The 26,564-nt window shown below is 52.0% G+C and overlaps 1 protein-coding gene across 1 annotated transcript in view; it reads right to left on the bottom strand.

The window, feature by feature from the left end:
• EFR3B (EFR3 homolog B (S. cerevisiae)) overlaps nt 1-25,906 on the bottom strand; it is a 68,031-nt gene extending 42,125 nt beyond the window's left edge. The window contains exons 1-3 of the mRNA XM_004686393.2: nt 25,845-25,906; nt 1,305-1,381; nt 154-281 (exon numbers count right to left, since the gene is read on the bottom strand). Of these exons, the coding sequence (XP_004686450.2) occupies nt 154-281; nt 1,305-1,381; nt 25,845-25,851 (212 nt within the window). The 5' untranslated portion in view covers nt 25,852-25,906. The remainder of the gene's footprint in view (nt 1-153; nt 282-1,304; nt 1,382-25,844) is intronic.
• Between the last annotated feature and the right edge of the window lie 658 nt (nt 25,907-26,564).

A 26,564-nucleotide genomic window follows, 5' to 3' on the forward strand; every position in this document is an offset into this window, starting at 1 on the left:
AGAAGAGCACAGGGGAGCCCAGGCCCAACCCCAGGCCCCATTTCTCGGGCTGAGCAGAAGTCCAGTCTAGTATCACTTTCTTAAAAGACCCTGAAGTTTGGCCCTAACTAACAGCAGTGTCTGAGGGGTCTCCCCCTTCCCTGCACGACTCACCCATAGCGATGACGACCCACGTCACGGATGAGCCTCTCGGAGAGATAGGCTCCGATCCGGTCTAGCTTTTCAGGAGCTGACAGGGCGTAGAAGGTCAGCTTCTCCATGTTGGTCTTCACCAGGCCATCCTGTGAAAGACAGGCAGGTCACCTCACTGCCACAGGTGGCTGGGTGACTGAGTCTAAGGGTAAACAATCCACTGAATCCCCATTTAGCAGGGTGCCTATTAAGTATGTGTCAGACAACATGTGGGTTTCAGGGGTACAGCGATGATTAAAGCACAGCTCTTGCCTTGCAGGCGTGTGCACACATAGCAGTGAGGTTTGTGGGCACAGTTGTGAGCCCAAAGCTTCACCCATCAGAGAAGGGGGCTCCTCTGGACACTGATGCACGTGCACGAGCTATAAATATAAGTCGTGCGTGTACGTGTGTGTGTGTGGGGGGGGGAAGGCATACACACCTGTGTGTACATGTGACTATGGATCGACATGTGTGAGCGTGTGTGCGTGTATGCACGCGTGTGTGAGTGAACGACAAGGCTTCATGGGAAGTGACTCAACTAAAACGGGCTGGATAGCGAACATGAAGACATAAACAGGAAGAAGGCAGCTGTGCAGCTCTCAGGGAATTCTCCAGAGACTGCTGGAGAGATGAGCCTTCCAGCTGCCCCTCATTGACTCGCAGAGAGCAAGTCAAGTCCTGACATTTCTGTTCTGTCCCGCCACCTCAAGTCACACACCTGCGGTGTGGCCCGAGGGTGCAGGGTCAGCTTGGAAACAAGAGGGGGGCCTCCTGCCTGGGCAGTAGGTGCCCAGCAGGTACCGGAGGGAGCCGTGGAGAAGACACGGTCTCCTGAGCCAGAAAGTGCCCCCAGTAAAAGCAGGGAACTATTATCATCAAGGAGTCAGCAGATGACAGAGCTGTCACCAGAAGTGTGAGTGAGGATGCCGGCCTCCGGCGAGGGCTAAACGCTTGCCGAAACAAACGTCCGGAGCCTCTGCAGACCCTGACTTCAGAGCTCCGCGTCTCAGCCTGCAGGCCCCCAACAGCCTCACGCCACTGCCCAGGGTTTGGTCTGGCAGAGGCCCGCTTCCCCACGTGGCGCTCAGGGCCTGGCGTGGAGAGGCGCAATGCGGCGGGGCGAGACCCACCTCGGGATCCTCGGGGAAGATGTTGTCGACCAGCCTTTTGTACCTGGGGCGTAGGGCGCCACAGCAGCCACACACACCTGGAATGAGAATGAGAACAACTCATGAGCAAAGCCTCCCCGTCAGGCGTAGGCGTCCCGGGAACCCGGCCCCGCGGCCTGCAAGGCACCAAACCCAGCCGGAAAGCAAAAAGGTCCTGCTTATGATGCCAGGGCCCACCTTTTCCTGGGGCGCCCCCCCCCCAGTTCCTCTGGAACGTGGAGACGTTCCGGGCCTTCGCCAGCCCCACTTTGAGTCTCGGGTGGGGGTCCGGCAGAGATAGCTTATGGTGCCAGGGCCCACCTTTTCCTGGGGCGCCCCCCCCCAGTTCCTCTGGAACGTGGAGACGTTCTGGGCCTTCGCCAGCCCCACTTTGAGTCTCGGGTGGGGGTCCGGCAGAGATGGCTCGTCAGCAGGACACAGAGGCGCCCTTTAAGGGGTAAACCTTTGGGGTACAACTTCCAAAAAGGCCAGGTGCTGCTCCCACGTATTCCACTGTTGTGGGTGCACACGCTCTCTCTCTCACACACACACACACACACACACACACACACACTCTGGACTGTGAAACTGCCTATGCTGACCGCGAATCTTCCCCAGCTTGAAGGGATGTCCTTCCTACCCCACCCCTCACGTGCTCCCCACTTCTTTAGTCTCTGCTCCTCAACCTCTTGTTCTCTCCCCTGGGGCGGTTTCCATTATAGAATGTTACGTGAAGCTATGATAAATTAACATTATCATTAATTATTAATATCTGAAGACGCATCTTTCATGCAGCATGATCGTGGTGCTGGGCTGGGCCCCAGGGGTCAGCCAGCCCCCCTCCGGGGAGGCATTCCCCAGTCTGGGGCAAAACAGAGGAAACAAACAATGCGCTATGAATTTAGAAAGCTGGTCCACTCCATCTGGGGGGCTGAGGTGAACCCCGCTGCCTCCTGGCGCTGTGGAGCAGGGGTGTTAGATCAATGCTAGTGAAAAGGACCTTGGGAAAACAAAAACTTGATTCAAGGTCTTACCATTGGAAGTTTTTGGTAGACGGAGGAAATAAAAATAGTCAGTAACTTGTGCCACCTCCCAATCCAGGCCCAGCCTACCATTTCTGCAGTGAACACTAGGAGGGTCAGGGAAAGTGCACCCCTCCCTCCAATAATTGGCCCCTCACTAATCAGTTAACACTCAACTCTGTTCAAAATGCTCTAGGTGAAATGCTAGTGTGCTCCGGAGTGGATTACTTCAGCGGGTTCTACTGAATCCCTTCCCCTGTAAAAGGAGAAAAGCAACTCCCTGGGAACTGGGATGGGCTGGGTGTCGGGCGTGTGTGTGTTCATGCTGACCTGGGCTTGGGGGTGACTCAGGCAGATTGGGTGTCCAAGAGTGACCCCAAAGGAGGGCAGGACATCAGCCAGCCAGTGGTGACAGCATCCCTTCACAGAGGGGTAGCACTGTACCCCTGGGCCTCAGCAGAACTAGCTCCCGGGCTGCAAACCCAGGTCCTTCAGATTCAGTCTCGCTGGGCTGGGGTGGGCTCTGTGTCCTGGGTCCTCATCAACTCCCTGCGCCTGTCTGGGGAAGGCCAAGTGCCCCACGGGGCGGGACTGGGGTTATTTCTCACGTGGGGCCGCATCTGGGGCTGTGCTCCCGGCCCCTGGGCCTCAAGTGCAGGACTACACCAGCCCCATCCAGCAGTCTCCTTTGTCACTGTCCCTGACACAGAACACGGGCTCTTCTCCTTTTAAGGGTGTGAGGGAACAGAAACACAGAGAAGTTAGAACTAAAAAGCTCTAGTGTCAGGTCCATCCTCAAGCCTTTCTGAAAGGCCTATCAGCTGGGGACAGCCCCGGGCAGAGGCCAAGCTCAGAGATGCCAAAGCCCAGACCTGTGGAGAAAGCAAGGCCCATTTTGGTCCTGGGGTAGAAACTGGGGCAGGGAGGAGCACTGATGGCCAGGGCGCAGGCCTGGCTATGTCCAGTCTGGGGTCGTTGCCTTGACACCTTTTGGATGGAAACCAGGTCTGCTGGGCTCCTGCAGGGCAATCCTTGAGCCTCTTCTGCTCCACAAGCCCCCTGGAAGTCCTCTCTCCCAGCAGAGACCTCCAGAGCCAGCAAGCAGGATGCCCTGTGGTGTCCAGTCACACTGAAGGCCCCAGGCATTTCCCCGCTGGCGGGGAGTCAGAAGTCCCAAGGAAGATGAGGGACAGCGGCAGCCCCTTGTTGGCAAACTAACTGGGGCCCCGGTTCTCCATCTGGTATGTTCTTCCTTTCCAACCTCCGCAGCCCCTCGGAGGTCAAGGAGCTAGGGGCGGGCGGTCAACAATGTGGGTTTTCCGGTCAAAGCCACGTACTGCTGTTTCCCAGCATGTGACTTGGAGCAGCAAGGATGTCTCTGCGCGTGCCCCAGGCCCATGACACAGGGCTGTGGGGAGGCCCAAGGCCACAGACACTCAAGGCGGGGCCAGGCCCTGTGGCACCCAGGCTCCCTCCCCACTGCCGCGTGAGATCTCTGCACTTGCAAGGTAGTTCTCCAGAGCCTCAGGGGAAAGCTGCTGTCCGTGAGAGCCTGGCCCCTGCTCCGGAAGTCTGTCCAGCCTGTCACCTGCAGCTGCCACCCCCTGTGGCTCTCGGGGCTCAGCTGGGGGCCCTGGGGGCCAGGAAGCCTAGGGTCAGGGGTGCTTCTGCCCTTCTGGCCACGCTCTCCTTCCGCTGTGTCCCAAGTCCCTCCAGGCTCCTGGCCAGTCCTGCTTGCTGGCCCTGTCTGGCCTGGGGTACAGTCCCGAGCATCGTCAGAATACTCGGTGGGGGGGTGTTCTGAGGGCAGCAGGGTGCCCCTCCATGACCCGGTGCATAGCCAGGGTGGGAGGCACAGCCAGCGCCCTGCTTCTTCTTTGCTCCGCTCATGCCACTTCTGCAACCAACTTGCCTCCTCTACTGGACGAGCTGTTACTCCCCGCAGCTGGCAGCCTGGAAGGAGCAAAGAGTCTCAAACACTAACCACGTCACACTTTTCAACACAGAGGTCACTTCCTCCCAGTCCCCGCACTCAGCCAGCATCGCCTTCCAGGCCCTGAGGCCCAGCAGCGGCCCCTCTCGGCCCCTTCCTCTCCTCCGCTGCTGCCCCCGCTGATCTTTAATAAGAAAAAAAAAATCAAGTAAACTGCCTACTCCGCACCGGGGCCAACCACTTTGCAAATATTTAATGGAACACTTGTAACAACCCACGGAGATAGGTGCTATTTATTTTACAGATAAAGAAGGAGGACAGCAGAGGTTAGGCGCCCGCCCAAGGTCACACAGCACGTGTCTGGCTGCCGAGAGGCTCCCTGACTGGCCCGTCACTTCGTCCAAAACCTTCCCTCAAGTTCCTTGGGTCCCTCCTCTGCTCTTCCTTGCCACCGTCCTGCTCGGGCCCTCCTTGACACCCGGTGGCCACCCTCCTGCTCGGGGTCACGCGGCGTGTGGTCCTGTGGCACGCCTTTCTCGACTTAGTCTGCTTCACAGTCGAGCAGCTCCTGGCTCGCCACTGCACCAAGTGCAGACTCAGTCTTCGGCCGGTGCCCTATAAAAGTCAGGCTGCTCTGTCTAGTCTTCGCATCCCTGAAGAGGGCCTCAAGCGCGCTCCCCTACACCTTCAGGAACAGCTTTGCCCAGCAGCCAGAGGCCACGTGAGCCTGGCTCTGAGGAGGGTGAGGCGTCTGAAGGACAGCAGCCTGGGCTGCAGGAGGGAAGAGGCCCAGGCCTGGGAGCCCAGAGCTGCGGGAGAGAGGCTGTTCAAGTGGCAGGGGCCAGGCAAAGCCAGACATGGAAGGGGACAGGGGCCTGAGGCTCGGACCTCAAGGCCTCGAGGTCATCATGCTGGGTGGGGGGTGGCTCCATTGTGGGGTCCCCCCACACCTGCTCGGATGTCCTTGGAAGCCCTCCATTAATAATGCCCCCCCAAACGCTAGGCATTGCCCTCCCCCAACTTCTGTATATCCTTTGCACCATAGGATCTTAAACAATCTTCTGCTACCACTGCTGGCTCAGGCTAAGTCATCTCAATGACTCTTATTTTCTTCTCTCCAGATGAAATGTAAATTCCCCAGGTCTCACTTTTGTCTGACCTTCCTGTGGCATCCTGAGCCCAGCAGGACTCGAAAGCAGGAGTCACCTTTGATGAGCATGAGGCCAGGGAAGTGGCCCCTCTCTGGCCCTTGGCTTCCTTTAAGTAAACATCAACGCTATTATTCCCACTCACCAAGAAAAAAAGCCTTTTTGCTCAAAATAGCTCATTTATTTTCTTAACGCTACAATACCTAGCAAAGGCGAGGGCTGTCCTTGATCATCCCTCCCAAAGCAAACGAATTCTTTTTAACAATTTACAATGAAGTTTAACTCCGGGTTAGTGGCACGGACACCCTTCCAACTGAATTGCAGGAAACAGGACAAAGTGCAGAGAGCAGGATGTGCGGCCCAAGGGCCTTCCACGAGGGCCCGGCCTCGTGTCCGGCTGCTGCTCACATAACGCAGCGGCCGGCCCAGACCCTGCTGGGTGGAGAGAGGGAGAGGAGGAAGCTTCTACATAGGCCTTGGGCTCGGTGGGCCTTGGGAGAGGGCAGGTTCTCAAGGCGGCAGCCATGGGAGGGGCTCAAGGCCAGGAGCACACCCAGATGGCACCCCACCGACTGAGCAGGAGCCAGGAGGGAGCCAGGACCCCGAGGCTACAATCAGGATGCTTGCCTCACGAGGGACATGCAGACTGCATGTTCTTGGTGGGCCCCACTGATATTCACCATCAGCACAGGAGCCGCGGGTAGCAGGGGGCTTTGGCTAGAGCCCCTTCCTCAGCAGACAGAGGGGAGGTAACGTGCCAGGACCAGGCAGCCCCGCCAGTCACAGGCTTCGCTTTGGGGATGCAGGGGATGCTCGTGGCTTCATGGGCAAGGTTGGGGCAACGCATGGCATGACCAGAGCTGGAGGCGATGTGCAGACCTTGCCCTAGGACAGGTGAGGGCCCCCAAGGTCTACAGACACCAGAGCCATGCTCGGCACCAGGCAGACCATGACTAGAGCAGGTGTCCTTGGGCATCACCCGAGATCAGCTCACATCCTCGAGCCACCGCCCTGGGAGCCCGGGGAGTGGCAGGACTATACCAACCTGAGCAGGCAAGGTCACGGCACTGGGTGGTGAGTGAGAGGGAGACATCCAGAAGCCAGCAGAGGGACCCGTCCTCTGGGGAATTTGCCAGCATGAGACTTCAGGGAGGGACAAAGGACTCAGGTCTCCCCACCTGGACACGCAGGGACCTGAGTTCTGGGCTGTGACTGGCGAGGACTCTGGGCCCTCAGCCCCCCTGTACACACTGAAAGGCTGAGAAATCATCCCCTGGAATAACCTTGCCCAAGGCCCACTCCCAGCTGAATGTTACATTAACAGGCAAGCCAGCCCGGCTGCTCCACGGAGCCTCAGGGAGACCATTTCACTGCCCCTCCACCTTGTCTTCCTTCTGTCACCCTTTACCAGAAGACACCACTTCTGTATCTGCTCCACTTCTGAACCTCCTTACTGCCTCATTTACCCCACCCCATGCATTCATAACCATTTGGGGTGAGCTCTGGGCTTTGGGGGTCTACTCCTCCCCAGCCACCCTTTGCTCTTGCCTCAGAGCCCCGTCCTGAGCTGACTGGAGGGAGAGATCTGGTTCCCACTTTCTCGCTCTGCCCCTATGTATCACAGAAATCTCCTCCTACAATCTTACCTGCCTTTATTTTTTTGATTTGCACAACTTGTAACTAGGTGCTTGTGGAGTAGAGGAGAATAGAGAAAAGAGGAAATAGATTCTGCCATCAAGGAACTCACTCTCAAGTTGGGCACACGGGGCCTGCACACACCTTGGAAACTGATGATATACCATGCGACTGAAGAGTTCCTAAAACTAAAGACATTCCCTAAGGAGTTTGATGAATCCAGGAAGACTTCATGGAAGAGGAGAAACCTGACTGGATCTCTAGGGCTGAAGAGAGCTGGTAAGTGCTGGTGAATCCATGACAGGAAAAACCAGCAACATTTCAAAGGAGAAAAATTAAAAAAAAACAAAAATTCCCTTTTTTCTTGGTCCTCTTCCCATTTAATTTCAAAGGACATTCGTGTTCCTGGGTATACATTTGTCAACAAGGGACAAATATAGGGGAATTTAGATAGTATAAATAATATTCATGATTAACTATTAAAATTTTACTGTATTTATTCTAGTAGGCTATTTATGCACATTTTAAAAAATATATGCATAAAATTGGTGTTATCCAGTATAGTGTTAAAATCTATTTTCCTCTTATATTGTGAGCATCTATATCCCTTGTTCAAAATATCACTTTAATGGTGACTTGTGACTCTGGATTTTGATCAGACCTGGAGTTATTTACTCATTTTCCACTGTTGTTTCCACTTCTTCATTATTCTGAATGATGTGGCAATTTGCCCTTGGTAACTGCAGCCGAGAACGGCTCAGAGAGCACCTGGTTTGGTTATATCGGTGATAAGAAATCAGACAGCACCTGATGGATGCAGAACTCGAAGCCCAGCAGAGAGGAGGCAGCTGCAGGGGCCAGACCCGTCTCACTGTCCAGGGAAGACTGGCCATTGAAGAGGCCCACAGGAAGTGCTGATGGGAACAGCATGGGGAGGAAGGCAGGGTCTGTGGTTCCAGACAATGTTATTGGAAGTGCAATTAAGCAGTGGCTGAATTCTCTCTGGGAGATGTTTTGGGCCAGACCTGTCTGAATTTACAAGCCAGAAGCTGTCAGTAGTCTGACCTTCCGCATCTCCTTGTGCTTCTCACATGCTCACCGCTTTCAGCAATAGTCTGATTGCCACCTTAATTGAAGACAGGGATTTATTTATTAAGATGTATTTATTTAGGCATATAAGAATTGGAGTGTAGGCCAGAAGTGTGTATGAGTGTGTGTGTGGTGGGGGGGGGGGGTGAGAGGATTCACCAGAGACAGCGAGGGGAGCAGAACAGGCAGATGGACTGAAATATACTGCTGAGGGGAGCAGCGGGAGGGTCAGAAGAGGTCTGCTGCACCATGTGGGTCAGCTCCCTGGCCAGGGATGGAACTCACACTGCAGTGGCTGGTGATAGCTTGATAGTGCTGTCTTTAACCCCTGTGACAACAGGGAGGCCTTGAAGATGGATTTTTTAAAAAAGAAAAATGTGTCCAACTGATTTGATATCAGCGCTTCAATTCTTCATTAATTGTAATCTTCCCTGGGCTTTGGTATCACTCTTTAAAGAAAACGATACATAGAAATAAAAATGTTTTTCCATTTCTTACTTCTTGGAATCACCTATAGCAGGAAAAACGCCCAGGAGTTGGCCTGGCTTCCCACCCCAGGTTCAGCTCTCACAAGCTGTGCAAACTTAGGCGAAGTGTTCAAGTTCTCTGTGACTCAGACTGCTCATCTGCAAAATGGGAATCACAGGGCCTCCCTCAAGGGTGGTGGTAAAAGCTGGCTAAGCTAGCCCCAGGGGAGTTCCTAGACTGTTTCTAGCATGTAATAAGCCTTCAAAAATGATTGGCTATTCAACAGGAAGATGGAACATATAATCAGGGCCAGACTAATGAACTGTTACACATGCACAGCGCAAGTGTCCACTCAGCCCCACACTTGGCTGCCAGGGGGGAGGGAGAAAGATGGCTCCCCACTGTGCTCGGGTCTGCCTGGAGACCAGAGGTGTTAACAGTACAAGGGCTGGCTTTCAGGGCTCTTGAAGTCTAGGTGATGAGAAAAGGTGTGATCAACAAGCAAAGTGTAAGCCAGCCTGTTAGTTCCCTGTCTGGGAGGCAAGCTCGCTCCATAGGCTGTGTGGGCTAAGCCTTGCAGGACGGAAGCCTGGTGGGCTTCCAGAGGAGGAGGTGCAGTCCAGGCAGGAGACACAACTAAGGAAAGGGGAAGAAGGTAGGATGGCTTAGGAGCCACGCTTGCCTGAAAGCTCCCAGCAGACACCAGGCTGGTAGGGCAGAATGAGGCTGGAGAGTTCAATTACCTTTCACACAAACAGCTTAAACGAGTGAGCCTCAGTACTGTCACTCCAAACAAGAATCGTATCACAACGTAGACACAGTTTTGCATTTTGTGATATAGAAAGAACATGCTTTGGAATTGGGTAGAACCAGAACTTTGAAAGTGATCCCGGCTCAGATCACACACTGAATCTTTATTTCACTCTTTACTCCGCACCCAGTAGTCACGTGCTCCCAAACCGATGGGCCTGTGTCCCCAATTCATCTAGTATTTGTGCCCCAGGATGAGTAGAATGGTCATGGTTTGGGGAAATCTAATTTAAAAACCAGCATTTAAAAACCGAGCATTCTGAATCCTCCTCAAGTCTGAACATCAAACTCAGCTCGCGGATGAATGTTGTCTGTGCCTGTCATCTTCAAATTGTTATTAATGTCTCTGTATTTTCAGAGCTCATCACGGCCTGTCTGATAAGATCTAGGTTTCAGCTTCTCAGCGTGGGGAGAGCAGAACATGACTGTCAGCTTCCCACCAAAAAATAATAATAGCATCTCCCGATGAGGACTCAGACACGGGCCACACAGCGCAGATGCCGGGGCCTGCGGGGGGCCTCTGGAACCCGGGGGCATGGTTACTCCTCCACCCCAGCCCCAGAAACCCCTTGCTCCATCTCTGCACCTGCGCACACGCTTGGGGAAGCAGGTAAGAGTGGAAAAGCAGCCTGTCACCAAGAGGGACTGGCTAAAGCAGCCAGGAGGAGTCGCTGGTGGGGGGTTCACACTGGGTAATTGTGAAACACATGGGTGGGTGTATTCAGTCTCTAGCTCAAGGAGGAGGGGGAGGGAAGTGGAAAAGGAAGCAAGAAAGTAAGTGCAGGTGGTGTCTCACCTGCCCCAAGATGCACCGGCAAAGCAGAGCAGGGGAGCAAAGAGCTGAGGTGCAATAAATGGGCACCCCCAACACGTGAGGCCGCCAGACACCCCCAAGGGTGAGTGGAGGGGTATTAGGGTTTCAGTGCATCTGCCCACGAGGGACAGAGAAGACATGTAATCACAGAGGGAGGTGAGAAAGGACCAGAGGGCATCTGTTTCTTGTGGGGGAGAGAGGTAGGTTTCAGGAAGTCAAGAGGTCAGGAGAGGAAAAACTCCAGGGTGACCTCGGCTGTGCCTCAGTGTGAGCAGGAGAGAGTAACCTCAGCTCTGCCACTGCTGGTTTAAGCAGCATCATACATGCTGTGAGTCACAGGTGCCACAGCGGTGGTGACACGCGTGGTCTGTCTCTGCCCCGGGCAGGCCCGATGCTCTGGGGGACTCAGCCCTCCCCAGTGTGCAGAGTGGGGAACTGTGGGCTGCTTTCAATGCCAGAGGCAGAGCAGGCCCCGGCCTGCACTTCTGAGGGGTCCTATCCCCTGCTTCTGGTGTGGCCTTGGGCTTTGTATTTTGCAGCTTTGATGACAGCATTGCCTTTCACAGAGCCCTGTTGGTGTCTAATCTACAAATGATCAGTACTCGCTTTATAAACATTTCTTAGCTGTGTAAGTAATGTATTGGCTGCATTTGTGGAAGGAAGTACTTTGTGGACTTTTGGCCTAGGAAATCCCAGTAAATGGGAGCGAGGGGGGTGGGGATGTGTGAGTGAATGCTTATGTGTACAGCTCTCCTAAGCAGGTCCGAGCTCACCTGTGGGCCTTCATCCCCCTGAAACTGACCTGTCTGAACACCTCCTGCTTGCCCGGTTGAGGCGTTTGTGCTTTATTTTTTTTTTTAAGTACATGTGCACTATAGGGGATAAGAAGCCTTTTGATAAACAACTCCCTTCTCCCCACCCCCAAGCCCAGGTTTATCTACACAAATCCCGATGAGCTCCCAGCACAGAGCACAGAAACTATCACAGGAAAACAATGTGGTTTTAGAAGTGTCACTGGCAATTTGACTGAAGTTCGGAGCTAGGAACTAGAAATCAGGATGTAGCATTCACAACACACTGATGCTTTCCCATAATTATGTCCAGTTTCCTACCGTAGTCATCAGGCGGGCTATAAAAAGCAGGGTTACTCACCTCCAGCTTTCCAAATGAACACACAGCATCAAATATAGAAACTAGAGGAAGCTTCCGCGTTATGGAGCCAAATTGATGCAGAACAAGTGTAAGTGCTTTAAATACACACACCAACAGACTGAAGTGCAATCTCTTCAAGGCCGAGATTCCAAGATCAATCATTCAAACGCCCAAATATACAATCAGAGTCTGCCCCAGCACGAGCCGTGGTGCCCCAGTGCAGAACAGGCAGGGTGCCCAGAGCTGCTGCAGCATAGAGCCAGGACCCGGTGGTCTCGGTGCCAGAGGGAGATTTTAGAAGCAACACTTTTGAAATGCAAAACAGAACCAGGACCGAGCACCAGAATTCTGCAATCGTGCAAAATAAGCGCTAGGTTGAGCCCCAGTGAAAATGCCAAGTAAGCTGCCTGCCGCGCAGGGCCAAGACCCGTTGTTAATGAAGCAGTTCTAGCGCGCATGAGCGCTGCGCCCTGCCAGCGCCGGTAAGGGACTGAAGCAGATTTCGCCCTCTGCAAGAAGTGGAGAGCAAGGGCCGCCTGAGGCCAGGAAAGCTGCAGAGCCAGAGCCGAGTAGGTCTCTTGGGGAGGAAGGGAGAGCCTCCCTCCGAGCAGACCCTGGCTGGGGAGTGCTGGCCTATGTCCGCTCTGTTCGTTCAAAAGGCCCCGTGGTAGTAAAAGAGGCATTAAGGCTACTCCTGTTCATCTGCCAACATTAAGTTCTCACGATGCAGCGGGAGTGTTAATAGGTTTGGAGGCTTTATTTTTTTTTTAATTTTATTTAGTCCTCCCAACAACACTGAGGCAGGACCAGCTGACCCCATTTAATACATATATATAATGGTTTACTTTTATATATTTTGTGCCGAGGCTGGGCTGCCTGAGTGAGCAGCATTGATTTTCCGTTTCCTCTGTGGGGCTTCAGTTGTAATCTCCTGAGCTTCCCATCACCAAATCACCCGTGTGCCATCACCATAGTCCAGCGCACTCCCCACTCCCACCCCCATTTTTGATCCCATTCCCCACTCCACCCCCATAAAATGTCTCTGGTATATAGCTGTTCATTTCCGACCCCCTGGTCCTTTAAATGTCTGCTATGAATGAAACCATCCGGTATTTTTCTTTTTCTTTCTGGCTTATTTCATTAAGCATCCAACGGCCCCCATTTTACAGAGGAGGATAAGGGGTGCAGTCAAGTAACTTATCTAAACTCACACCCCTATTACAAGGGGTAACTGGAGTTCAGACCCAAGCCAGACCAACTCCCAGGTCAACCCCCAGCCTGCAAAGGAGACACTGAGATTTATTCATGTCATTGTATCCCTAGGAAAAAAAATCTACGTTTGCCAGCGAAATACAAGGTCCTTGTGTGAGGTGTCACAAGCCAGCATGTTATTAAGAAACAGGTGAATCATGAGGCCATTAAAGTTGCCTTGTTATTAGGATGACATCACTGTGGGCTGTGGGGTCACAGAAGCCCCACAGAGGAAACGGAAAATCAATGCTGCTCACTCAGGCAGCCCAGCCTCAGTGCCTGCTGGCGCTCGGGGGCCGAGGGCCTGGTAACGCTGGGCTTTGTTTTGTCATGTCAAGTCCCAGGAGAGCCAGCATGCCAGTGGCAGCGTTCAGAAGGTCTCACACCAGATGGCCTTGCTGATGGGTCCTCTGTCCACTGCCTTGCCGGCACCATCAGCCTCCAAGCTGCCAGGGCGGGGGGCAGGGGCCTTCCCAGTCAGCTGCTGCTGCTCCCCGCTCAGCACATAAGTGGTCTAGCAGCTTGTGCCCCCGACCAGGGGCTTTCAATGGGCGCTTTTAATGGGGTGCTGGGGAGCGCCCTGGTGCCGGCTGGCACAGGTCCTCAGCTGTCTTCTAGCACACCCACTGGAAAGGATGCGAAACAGACCCGCCATTGTCTGCACACATGTTTTCTCCTCTCCCGGTTTCCCATTGTGTGTGTGGTTTTTTGTTTTTGTTTTTTTTTTTTTGCAATACAATCAAAATGCAATAGCTGCTCTGATCCTTGGGGTTATGGGCCATGAATTTTGACAACTATTTATACACTGGGGGAACACTCTGGTCCCCTCCAAAAGCACTCCTTGCCAGTCAACCTCCTCCCCCACCACAGGGTGGTTTCTCATTCTAACATCATCACTTTCTTCTCGTGTGTGTTCTTGCAATAATCATTTCTAAAACATAATTAGAAGATTCTAGGTAATGATCCACAGGCCTTCGATGATAAAAATCACTTTTAATTATATTTAAGTGCTGCCATTGAATGCTCTATACAAACTGTGAAAAATACAAAATATTCTTTCAGGGCTAGTCCCCATGCCTGGCCCACAGACCAGCACCCCGGCATGACATCAGGGCTCTTTTTTAAACTCAAGTCTGTCGCTGCTCAGTTCAGAAGAGGCCATTTGAGTGCCCCCCGAGAGTACCTCAAGGTGCCAGCCCTTTGTGGCTTCTTCGGGACACACATCGGCAAAGCTGTCCAATTCCTTCTGTAGGAGCTGTGGGGCCGCCTTCTCCCACTGGGGGTCACACAGGCCTCTCACAGCTCTGCTCAGAACAGCCAGTTCCCTGGGATGCCCTCCCTCGCCCCAGTGAGTAATACCTTGGTCATGAACTCAGACTACCCCCAATGTGCTCTCCAGCCTGGGCCATCATCCCTCAGCTCCTTCCACAAGGAGCAGTAACAGACAGACATGCCCTTGGTCTTATTTATAGAAATTTCCTTTCTTAAAAAAAAAAAAAAGTGGCACTTGAATGACACTCCTATTTAAAGAGTTAGAGTTTTGTAGAGATCCAAAGAATAGGATGATGATGTCGGTTTCTGGACCTCCTTTTATCCACACCCTAAATAAACAAGGTGACAAGGTCCTCAATGGCATAAATCAGTGCATAGTCCCATTTATGCAATGGGTGAAGAGTCAGTTCCGACAATGGTAGCGTGTGTGTGTGTGTGTGTGTGTGTGTGTGTGTGTGTGTGTGTGTGAAAACCTTGTAAAGTTTTATGGGAAAGCATCATAACAGGGCCCTCCCTGGTGGTGCAGCGGGTTAGAGTGCAGCACTCCAGAGCTGGCCGCAGCTGCCTCAGCACAAATTCGATCCCGGGCCAAGGAGGTGACCCACATGACACAGCAGACCTCTCCTGACCCGCTGGCTGCTCCCTCAGCAGTGTACTTAGACGATCTGCCTGTTCTGCTCCCCACTCTGTCTCTGGTGATTCCTCTCACCACCCATACACCTCTGGCCTACACCCCAGTTTTGTATGTATAAATAAATAAATCTTTAAAAAATATATATATATATACACACATAAAATTATATATATATATATATATACACACACACATATATATATACACATAAAAAAATATATATATACACATAAAATTCACCATTTTCAGGAGCATACTGCGATGGCATTAGGCCCTTTCCCGCTGTTGGGCAACATCACCATCATCCATCTCCTGGACTCTTTATCTTGCACAGCTAATGCTGTACCCTTTAAACAGCTCCCAACCGCTTCTCCTCAGTCCCTGGTGACCTCTATTCCATTTTCTGTCTCTATAAATTTGACTACCTTACTACGTAAGTGGAATCAAGTGGTGTTTGTGCTTTTGTGATGAGATTGTTTTACTTAGCATAATGTCTTCCAGGTTCATTCATACTTGTGCCAGAATTTCCTTCTTTTTTTTTTTTAATATTTATTTTCTTTCTTTATGCATACAAGGGCTAAGGTGTAGTCAGGGGTGCAGGGGATGGGAGGATTCACCAGAAACAAAGTGGGGAGCAGAACAGGCAGATCCACTGAAATACACTGCTGAGGGGAGCAGGGGTCAGACAGGAGAGGTCTGCTGCACTACGTGGGTCACCTCTGAGGCCAGGGATCAAACTCACACTGCAGTGGCTGCAGCTAGCTTCATAGTGCTGAGACTTAACCCCTTGCATCACCAGGGAGACTCAATTTCCTTCCTTCTTATGGCTGAGTAATCTTCTATAGCATTTTGCTTGTCCATTCGCCTGTCCCTAGACACTTTGGGTTGCTTCCACCCTGGACTATTCTGAATAACGTTCCTATGAACATGGTGTACAAATATCTCTTTGAGGCCCTGTTTTGGGTTCTTCTGTCATCTACCAGAAACTGAGCAACTAGATCCCCATCAACAGAGCACAAGTGTTCCGATCTCCCCACAAACTCGACAATACTTATAACAGCCATCCTAATGTATAGGAAGTGGTAGCACATTGTGGTTTTGATTTGTATTTCCCTGAAAATTAGTTATAGGCCCTCCCTGGTGGCACAACGGGTTAGGACGCAGCACTGCAAGCTGGCCACAGCCGCTTCAGTGCTAGCTTGATCCCTAGCCCCGGAGGTGACCACACAGAGCAACAGACCTCTCCTGACCCGCCCGCTGCTCCCCTCAGCAGTGCACTTTGTTGATCTGCCTGTTCTGCTCCCCACTCTGTCTGGTGAATCCTCTCACCACCCCTGCACCTCTGACCTGTATCCCAGTTCTATATGTCTAAATAAATAGATAAATCTTTGAAAAAAGAGAGTGAAAAAGAAAATTAGTTATGTTGACCACCTTTTCATGTGCTTATTGATCATTTGTACATCTTTGAAGTATGTTCAAAGTGCTTCAAAGATGCCATTCAAATGCTTGCCTATTTTTAAAATTTGTTGTTGAGATGTAGACGTTCTTTACAGATTTCAAATAGTCAGCCCTTTCGGATATATAATTTGCAAATACTTTTCTCCCATCCCATGGGCTGCCTTTTCACTATGTTGACAGTCTCTCTTGGTACAGCAAAATTTTTAATTTTGATGCAAAAATAGGTAACTGGTAAACTTGTAAAAGCTGATGAATAGGGGTGTTTAAATAAAAGTCCATTTGGAATAGCGAGATAGTATTAGAATAAAGCAGACATGGTTTTTCTTAGCCATGCCACTTAGTGAACTGCCTGACCTTGGCCAACAAGTACTTATCTTTTTTTGACTCTGTTTTCTGTATCTGGAAATGGGACAGGGGAAAGACATACCTACTACACAGGAATTTGGTAACATTTAAATGTGTATAAAGCAAGAATCACAATGCCCAGCTCTTGGGAGGCACAGGGCTCTAACCCATGCAGACCCAGCATACCAGTCAGACCCCAGCATACCTGTCAGCACACACCTTTCCACTGGCAGGGCCCCAGGACACAGGGTGTGAATTGACAGGTTACTATCCCCATCTCAGCGATGAGGAAATGGATACAAAGCCAGTTTACATAAAGTACCTGAGCTCACAGTGTCAACACTGCCACCCAGATCTTCTGAACCCTCCTGCTGAGTGTTTACCTCCATCCCACACCTGGCAGCCCCTCCCCCAACCCTGCCCCTGCCCCCACCCCCATCCCCCCCAGCCAGCAGCCAGTTCCTCGGTCCCAGATAAAACAGCCACGACAGCTAGTCTGCAGACAGAACTCAAACTCTTCATGTCCATCCCGGCCAGCGATCCCAATCTACAGATGGTAAAACTAAATCTGAGGGAGGCGGTGAATCTTGCCCAAATTCCCACCACAAACAGAGCCAGTCAGCCCTCCTGTCTAAGTCTTCCTGCCCAAGCAGAAATGCCCTTGACTAAGCAGAAGGCAGCATTGTGCCAGGTCCAGCACCGCCCACTCCCCTGCAGAACACTCAGCCCTGTTCTTCTCTTATAGCGCTGACTGAGGGAAGAGGCCGTTCCTCGTTCCTCCGAATACTGTGGAATAGCTCTGGGCAGAAACTCCTCCAGGCAGTCAGTCTTTACTGTGTTCCCCAGCCCTGAGTCCAAGTCTTTAGGGGGAAGGGCACGTTAGGGTTCTGATGGAAGCAACGAAGGGGGGGGAGGGTCTCTGCTGTTCCCCCCCTTCTAGTTTGTATGTGACCCTCGGGCAAGGTCCACCTTCCTGCTCTTCCACACCGCCAGCTCCAGGACTGAGGCCCACTGGCTACCAGAGGCTTATCCGGGAACATCCTGGCCAGGCGCCTCTAGCAATGAGGTGCAGACATTTCCTTTTCCCTGCGCTTCAAGGGCCTTTGCATCTTCCTTGTTTCATGAAGGAAATCTATACCAATAATACGAATGGAAATTGAAGCCAAGATTTACCTGTAGTTATGCTGCTGAATGACCTTCCTTTTTGAAAAAAAAGATGGCGACATTTATTCTCAGCTCCATAAACCAAGGCGGCGGGAACACTGAGAGTGGAAATGTTTCTCTAATGGTTTTACCCATGTCAAATTGGGCCAGGTGGCAGCTTCTCATGACTAACACCATCGATGTCTGGAGGAAAAGCCAAATGGCTGTATCCTTAACTCTGTATGGATTTATGATCCTTAGACAGTAAGATGATGAAATATTGTTGCTGCCACTAGTATCCCTGGGCCTTACAGATTTCCCAGTCCGTTGTCATTGGTACCTTGGAAACAGAGGCTGCTAGGAATATACATAGAGGCGTGCAAGACACATATTTTATAATCCAGTGCAAACATTTGAGCTCTTACTACATATCAACGATCCCTGCTAGATGCTAGATGCTTAGCTAGATGCTAAGGAGAACACAGATGATTAAGACAGAGGTTGTGTCCTCGAGAGGTCCCCGGATCTAGCGTGTAAAGAAATAAATGGCATTCGGTATGACAAATAAATAATAACAATAACATCAAACTACAAAATACATGGGAGCAGAAAGAAGCATGGTGGGAGGCTGTGGTGTTAGGATTTTTGCAGCATCTGCGCTGCATGCTTCCACTCTAGAAGCATCTTCCTGCACAAGTGGTAAGAAGCTACAAGATGCTGGCGATGCATCATTTTATTCCAAGCAATTCCTCTCTGAAAGATCTTCATGTGAGGTGTTTATATTCTTACAACTTAAGGATTCTTCTTCACATGACTTGTAAATGTTATTTCAAGTGCTATCCGCCCAAAAGAAAAGTTGGACCATGGAGAGAAGTTTTTCTAAAGTTATGAAGACGTGGGGACTCTACCAAGCTCCAAATCTAAGACTTTGGATCCCTGATGGTGGAACTCATCTGAGTCTGTAGGTTAATGAGGTCAGCATGTGAGCCAGGAAACCTACTTCTCAGTTGCTTTTACTTTTTTTAAGATTTTTTTAAATTTGTACAAGATCTGGGGTGTAGCCAGGGTGGGGTTCAGTGAGAAGATTCTCCAGAGACTGAGTAGGAAGCAGAACAGATGGATTTATTGAAGTGCACTGCTTAAGGGAGCAGCGGGGAGACAGGAGAGGTCTGCTGCGCCATATGGGTCAGCTCCCAGGCCGGGGATGGAACTCATGCTGCAGTGGCTGTGGACAGTTTCACAGTGCTGAGACTTAGTCCCTCATTCTCAGATTTACAGTCAGATTACAGAACATGTGTATAAGTGTAAAAGTCTATATAGGTGCCAGATTCTGAGATATAAAACTATGCTTAAACTATATAAAATCTAACAAGATATTCAGGTTGAAATTCTTCTCCTGAGAAATTTGCTCTTTGGCACTGTCATCAGGTACAAAAGCTAGGTTGTAATTCTATATGAAATTCTGTGAACTCTTGCTTTGGAGGCAATACAGAAAATGGACTCCAACCAGCTGCATGACCTTGGGCAAATTATTGGACTTCTGAATGTCCGCTTCCTCATCTTCACAAAGTAATCAGTGACATCAACCTCCAAAGGGTTGTTCTGAGTCGAGATGATGAATAGAATCTCGTGGAATCCCCTGCATGAGGATTTAGGTAACATTGTCATATCTACCTCTTAGTAGTCTAAGGGATTGTCTCATCTTTCTGGGGCAGGGAGAGGGAGACGGTCACAGACTGCTAATTGGTGGGTGGTCCTCAAGGAGACAGGAGTGTTCAGCACGGCCAGCAGTACAGTGTCCCCTCTGGGGGACCCTGGCAGCGGATGCCCGGCTCGGTATTATGCAGCAGTCCTCTAGTTTTACATTTTTATTACCAGACCCTTCTGTCTAAGGGCTTAAATAAACACAGCCTAAATATGACATACCAGGCCCTGTCTGCAGGGATTGTCACTATTCTGGAGAGGGCGTGGCCATGCCCCAGAAGCATCCCCCCATAAAGCAGACCGACTGCCCTCGTTTTGCAGGGGAAGAAATGGGTCCAGAGAGGGACGAACTAACTGTCCAGGTCCCAGGGCTAGAGGGACCATCTGGGACTTGGACCACTGTCCCATTCTCACACAGCTGGGTCCTAACCCCACCATGAGGCAGCCACCGCTGTATCCACACTGGCTGGGCCTGAAGATGACAGTGGCTGAAATGTATGTCCCTCAGCCCTGGGCAGGTCACTAAACCTCTCTGGGCATCTCCATTTCTACAGGACAAGAGTAGTAATCCCTAATTCAGAAAGTTTGGGAAGATTAAATCAGCATTTTGGATACTTTGACACTAGTGGTGACCAATGAATGTGAGCTAAAATAATAGCATGTTGTTATGCAAAACACAGCTAAGGGCGAAACGTGTGGAGGGTCAGAAGTTATAAAGAGGCATGCGTGTGCATTTAAAATATATGCCCCAAATCTTTCTGAGAATAAACTATAGATTAGAATCAATTTATAGCGCTGGGTAATTTAGCCCCTATTCCAAAGTGAGTGATTCTCTAGATCTGCTAATATAACCTGCATTTTATGTACCATGGAGTATTGAGTATTCTTTCCATTTCAATTCACCTTACTCCTCACCCCCCTTCCACCCACCCAGTCCTACTGCTACTTTTTCCCCTTGGGTAATCACTGGGTGGGGGAGGGGATGTACACGTCACAACTGGTCCAGAGCATTCTCTTGCCCAATGCTACCACCGGTGCCTGGTGACTGTCTCCGCTTTTCTGACTTTTGCCCCCTGCCTCCACCCATCCTGCGGTGCCTCCAACTTCCTTTCTGTCCATTGAGCCAATCAGCCCTTCGGCAGTATGAAATCGTCACCAGCTCCTCCAGCTCACTTTCCCAAGTGAGAACTCGGCAGCCTGACAAGGCTCCTTCATGGAAGTCTGCCCGACCTGGGCGCTCCCCTCACAGGCCCTCTGGCCCCACATCCGCGCTGCTACCTGGCTGCCCTTTCCCTTTCTCCTCCGGGCTCTGCGACCCTGCCCTGTGACCCTCCCCTCTGGGAAGCCCGCCGCACATCTCCATCTTGCAGTGGTCTCCCCCAATTCAAGATATCGTTGGCTGATCATTTGATGAGTAACACTATTCCACTGCAAAGCCCTGCAATTTTACCAACTCTCTTTATGTCATTTATATATTTTGTGCATGTTTACAACCCTTTGCCCACTGACATTGTGATCTCGATGGAAGGCTTTTCTGTGCTGTGTGGTGCCCTACACACCATCAAGTACACCACAAGTACTTGGCAGTTTGTGTTTATTTCCCTTCAAGGCATAGAGGGTAAAGCAAAGGGCAGGCAGATGGTTAACATCCTCAATAAATAAAGACATATAACAAGTCAATAAAATACAAATGATTAAAAAATATAGGTAATGTTCTAGTTCACTAGTTATAAACAACAGAAGTTAAAATAACTTTTCTATCAAATTAGCAGAGCTTGGGGGGATCTCAAGATTTAATGCTTTGAGGATACAGGGAAATAGGGAATGTAATGGCTAGGAACTGAAAATAATTTGACAATACATAACAAATCTTAAAGATATTTCTATTTCTTAATCAAGCCATTTGGAGGACTACAGCTTAGGGAACTATCCCAAAATTCAGAGAAAGCTTTGGACAGCAGGTGCTTTGCCCAGGGTTATTATATTGAATTTTTATGTACAATCAGGAAAGTATACAACCATTCAATGGGTTGTTGTGCACAGTCATTAAAATAGCAACCAGTGAGGGTTTTTTATTAACTTGGGGAGAGGGATGCTTTTATTACAAAGTTAAGTAGAAAAGAATAGAATATCAAATGAATAATTCCAATGGCATAAAGAAATGCCTGAGAGACATCATAACAGTAAAAGCAGTAATACTTGTGTGCAGTTTTACTATGTCTTGCAGGTTTTCTGGAAGGATAACCATTAAGAAAAAAAAGACACTTTTAAATTGAAATTTTTTTGTTTGTTTGTTTAATATATGGAACAGAATCCCAAACACTGTTTCTAAGCTCAGGGGACACAAATTTTTGTTATTTTTATTTTTGCTCCCCTCTTATCAAATTAAGAAATAAGAGAGTGGAACAAGTGTGTGTGTGGTGGGCACAGCTCTCTTATCCTGATTAATCTCTGCCAAAGTGGGCACTGTCATCATTAGAGCCAGGCATCAGACTTGGCCCAAGGATAACTGAGAAGTGGGGCCAGGGGTCATCCCCAGTCTGGGGCTCCCGGATACTCCTTCACCATCATGCCCGTGTTCACAGCCAGGAAGGACCTCAGTATGGGGCCAGAAAGAGAAAGGGCAAAAGGAGCTGGACAAGCCCAAGTAATTTATATAATATAAAAGGTTGGTTTTAATGGGTAGGTGTGAATGGCTTTCCTGCCTTTCTTCCCTAGATTTTCTAGAAAGTGACACTAACTTTTAATTTTAACTTTAACTTTATTATGTACAAGAAGAAAACTGCACCTATTAGATTCACTGAACTGTGACCAACAAGAGTCAGAGTCTCGGATCCACTCCCCCACCCCTTCTAGGGGGCGTGAAGGGGGGCCACGGAGGAAAGGGGCCCCTGGCTCCCGCATATGAACAAGCTGCGGAAGCCTCGGACGAAGGGGGACGCTGGCACGTATGTGCATCTGTCTGTCTGTCTGTGTATCTGCAGGAGCCCTGTGATGAGAAGCAGGACCCACAGAGGTGAGATTTTGCCCTCCGGGGCCCACACAGCCTGTCTCCACACACATCCTCTGTAACACATTATGGAAAGTTGACAGCGAGCAGTCAGCGTCCAGGTCACAAAGCACCAGGAGACAAGGGAGGCGGATGAAGCAGCAGTGAGAGGTGAGGAGGTTCCAGAGTAGCTTTTGTTTGAGTCGGATGGGCTGTATAACCTGGTTCTGGGGAAACCCTCCCCCAGGGGCTCCTGGGGTGGGGGGCCCTCCTACCCCCCCCCCACTTCCCTCCTCCTGCCAAACACCAAGTGGTTGGTCCAAGAGAGACAATACAATTGCCCAGTTCCCGAGGGGAGCCCCTGGGACAGCCAGTTCTGCCTTGCCTGGTGGGTGGGTCAGTGGGATGCTCCGGGCAGGACCACAGGCCAGAGCAGGAGGGAAACTTTCGGTTACGCAATGACGCAGTGCTAACACAAAGGAAACCTCATGGCATCCATTTTTTGCAGAGAATTTCCCCACAATCTTCCTACTCAGTACAAAGTGCTTTTATTTTTCTAGGGCCCTTGTCAATCTGTCCATTGGCATGCACGGGACTGGAGGATGTCCAGAAAGTGGCTGGGGTTTGGAAACAGGGAGGGCTGAGGAGACAGCTGGAGTGAGCGGAGAAGGGGGAGGAGTTTAGTGGCCTGCAGAGCAGGGGAAGCCACGCATCTGTGCAGGGAGGCTCGGGTGGGAGCTGATGCAGAGAGGAAGAGGGTGTCAAGGCTCAAGGGCACAGGCTCTTGGCCAGTCCAGCCGGAGTGCAGGGCTGTGTGGGGTGCAGGTACACTCAGGGCCAGCCTTGGGGCTGGCAGTGCCCTGGCAGGTGGCTGGCTGTGTCACTGTTTTATACAGAGATGCTTCCTCCAACAGATAACCCCACTTGCCCAGGGCCACACAGCAGAGCTGGTTCAGGGTTGAGGTGGAATGTCCCCAGGTCTGGGGTTCTTTCTGTCCTAGAGAGCTCTGTGTCCTCTCAAAAGACAAAGACATTTACCTGCTCGATCGTGGACAGAGGACAAAGATGGAGGAGACAGGAAAACAGAGCTGTGGGGGCAGAGGTAAGGTGAGGCCGGGAAAGGGAGAAAATCTGTCGGGATCACCAAGAAGCAGAGAGATCATGAGTGCGGACCCCCAGAATTCACAGGAAGAGGTTTTGCCTAGCGTTCTCAGGTGACCTTCAGCTCTGCCGGCCCTCACTGCTCCCAGCTAGTAAAATCCCTGGCGCCATTTTCTTAATGAACATTTACCTAGAGTATGGGGGTGAATGCACTGAGGTAGGAGGCCCCAGTTTCCACTCTGCTCTGTTCCATCTGCATCATCTTGGATAACTCACTTAGAAAATTAGGGGAAAATCAAACCGAAGATAAGGAGCCCGTAGAACTTCCCAACCTCCTTATCTGCATCTTTTTTTTCAGCACTCTATTGACTTCTGCAGAGAAAATTACAAATAGCACCTAGATCTTTTCTTACCACTAAAGTCCAGAAAATACTAAAAATATGGGCCCTACCATAAAGAGTGAGCTCTTTCACACACCTCCAAAGACCAGGCTTTGCACAAAGCAAGACACAATTACAATGTCCCAGCCAGCACTGGTGGGACATCCCTTTGCTGCAGGCAGCTGTCGAGAGGATACCTTCCTTATAATCTCTCTAGACTGTTTCAGGGGTAAGTGCCATCTCTTTGCATCTAGAGGAAGAAAAACATAAAGGAGAAATGAAAATCTGTGGTGCATCCAAAAATAGCAGCCAGACCCACAGGCTTTCCAATTCACTTTATTCACCCTCTGCACCACCCAATTCTTCCATAACTGGCTTCATACAACAGAGAAAGGCTGGGACCCCCAAGGCTCAGGTAGCCTGGGGTCACTGACCAAAGTGCCTTGGGCTGAATGCAATGAGACGGCCCACAGAAGGAGGGTTTCTCATGCTTGCCCATCTGCTGGGGCTATCCTAGCAGGTGCCCCTGCAATCACATGCGTGTGTCAAGTGATCTGCAACTGCAGGCTGCTCACTCTGCAGAACAGAACAGGGGGGAAAGCAGAGAGAAAGGAAATACAGCTCTCTCCTGGGAACATCATAATCTCCTAGCTTTATAAAACACACGCCTGGATACCTTCCCCCTCCCGCAGGGTCCCTCACTGGCCCCAGAGTCCCCCACTGGTGTGCAGAGCAGGCTCTGAGGTCAACCTCCCTTCCTTCCCCCTCCTCTCCCCTCACTCCTCCGGGTAAACACCAAGTGGTTGGTCCAAGAGAAACAATACCTGCAGAGGGTTACCTGCAGAGGGTTACCTGCAGATGCCTCGCTGGGCTCCAGAACACAGACCCGTTACTAACTGGACTGCAGGAGGAGGCTGATCAAAAGGCTGAGGATCTCTCAAAGAGCGAGGCCCCCCATTGGCGAGCCGTCATCATACCCTCAGCTTCCCCAGCCTCCAACAAACTTTGTGACTCACGGTCTCTGCAGAGTGAGGCAGCTGAGCAGCTTCGGTGGTGGGTTAAATTGGGAATGCGCCCCCTTCCACACTCACCCCTGAGGTGCTGTCTGAGCCCCTACCCCGATGTGTAGGGGGAGCTGGAGCTGTCAGCCTAGGACAGCTGCCAGACCTGGGTTCTGATGGACTTATGTCCATCACCGCCCCCTCTGCCCCCCTCCCTCTCGAACTCTCTTCTCTGCCTGGGTCTCTCAGTCTCTCTCACACACACACCCAGCAGCTCATGTCTGGAGGTTCCCTAATGCAGCTGATTTCTAGACTAGCCTGGATCTCCAGCTTCACCCCTCAGAGCCTTAATGGGGGTGTCCGAAGTGCTCTCCTTCACCCACTCTACCTTTCAAGCCAGAAGACTCCCGGCGGGGGGGGGGGGTGTTAAAGCAGAAGCAGAAGCGTGCGAGAGTCTCGAGGGTCTGGCTAACTGTTGCACACAATTGAGGGGATCGCCCAGGTGGGGAAGAGAGGGCGGCGGACAGCCAGAGGCGGCTGCCCGAGCTGCGTGGCTCCCTCTCGGCAGGTCTGCTCCCTTCCTTACTGCAGTGGCCAAATGGGGAAGTTAGGGAACCGGGGTCCCACGGCGACAGGGGCCAGCAGAGGCGAAGTCGTCCAGGGGCGGCCGAGACGAGGCTCCCAGAGCCCGCTCGCACCGGGCCCTCTGCACCGCCGCCGCCTCCCACACCCTCCGAGCGCGGAGCACCGCAGGCAGCGAGCGACTCCCCAAAACCCTGGGCCGGCTTTCCGCATAAAACTCCCCGGCACAACCTGCTTTTGTTAATGCTGCAAACGCGATCACACGGCCGCCTCCTTGTTTGCTCGGCTCGGAGAGACGCGCTTTCCCCAGAATGCAGCCGCTCGGGATCACCCAGGCTTCCCGCGCCCCGACGGACCACCGCCCAGCCCCCAGCGCCCGCCTGCGCCGGCCCGCAGCACCTCCGGGGACCCCAGGGCCCCCCCACCCCCCCGGCCCTGGCATCTTTGTCCTCTCGGCACGACGCGCGCACACAGGGCGGCAGAGAGCCCAGCCGCGACCGCGTCCGGCGCCCGGTGGCCTCGCCCGGCCGGGCAGGGGACAAAGGTCCGCGTCCCGCAAGTTTGCGAGCGCCGGGGCAGAGCCGTGCTTACCGTACATCTCCGCGGGGCGAGCGCCTCCCCGGAGGCCGCGTCGCCGCGTCGCCCGCAGCCAGCCCCCGCCGGCGCCTGCCTTTTCATTCACAGCCCAGGCGGCGGATGGCGGCGGCCGCCGAGACCGGGCGGGGCGCGAGCGCGAGCGGGGCCGGGCGCCGGAGGCCGGAGCTGCAGCCGCGCGCCCATTCAGCGGCCGAGGCTGAGCGCCGCCGGCCTCCGCTCGGGTTTCTGGGCCGGGCGGCGCGGGGAGGGGAGGAGGCTATGCTAATGAGGCCCCCCCTCCCAGGATTCAGCCCCGCCGGGTGCCCCGACCCCCGCCCCGCCCCTTCCCCGCCCGTCCCCTGCCTCCGCCCAGGCGCCCTCCAGGAACCCCAGATGCCTAGGGGAGCCTTCCCGAGCTGTCCCTGGCCGGCGGGTCGTCCAGCTGCAGCGTTCTCCTGGGGTAGTCCCCGCCCCAACTCCCTGCTCCTGTCTGAATGCCCAGGCCCACGATCCAGATCTCCCGGAACCATTGGGCCCAGGAGGGCCAGCACCGGCCCAGGAAGCTCAGGTGGATCTACCCGCCCACCCACCCCCAACTCCCCCCTCCTGATTTGTCCAGGATGCATAGGATGAGTCAGGGGTACAAGGAAGACAATTTGGGGAATGACCCTCCTTGGTCCCTAAACTAAGCCCCACTCTCTAATTAAGCCATCAGCTCTGGCCCTCCCAGCTGCT

Source organism: Condylura cristata, unplaced genomic scaffold (genome assembly GCF_000260355.1).
Source record: "Condylura cristata isolate star-nosed mole 26May11 unplaced genomic scaffold, ConCri1.0 scaffold00020, whole genome shotgun sequence".
NCBI lineage: Eukaryota > Metazoa > Chordata > Mammalia > Eulipotyphla > Talpidae > Condylura > Condylura cristata.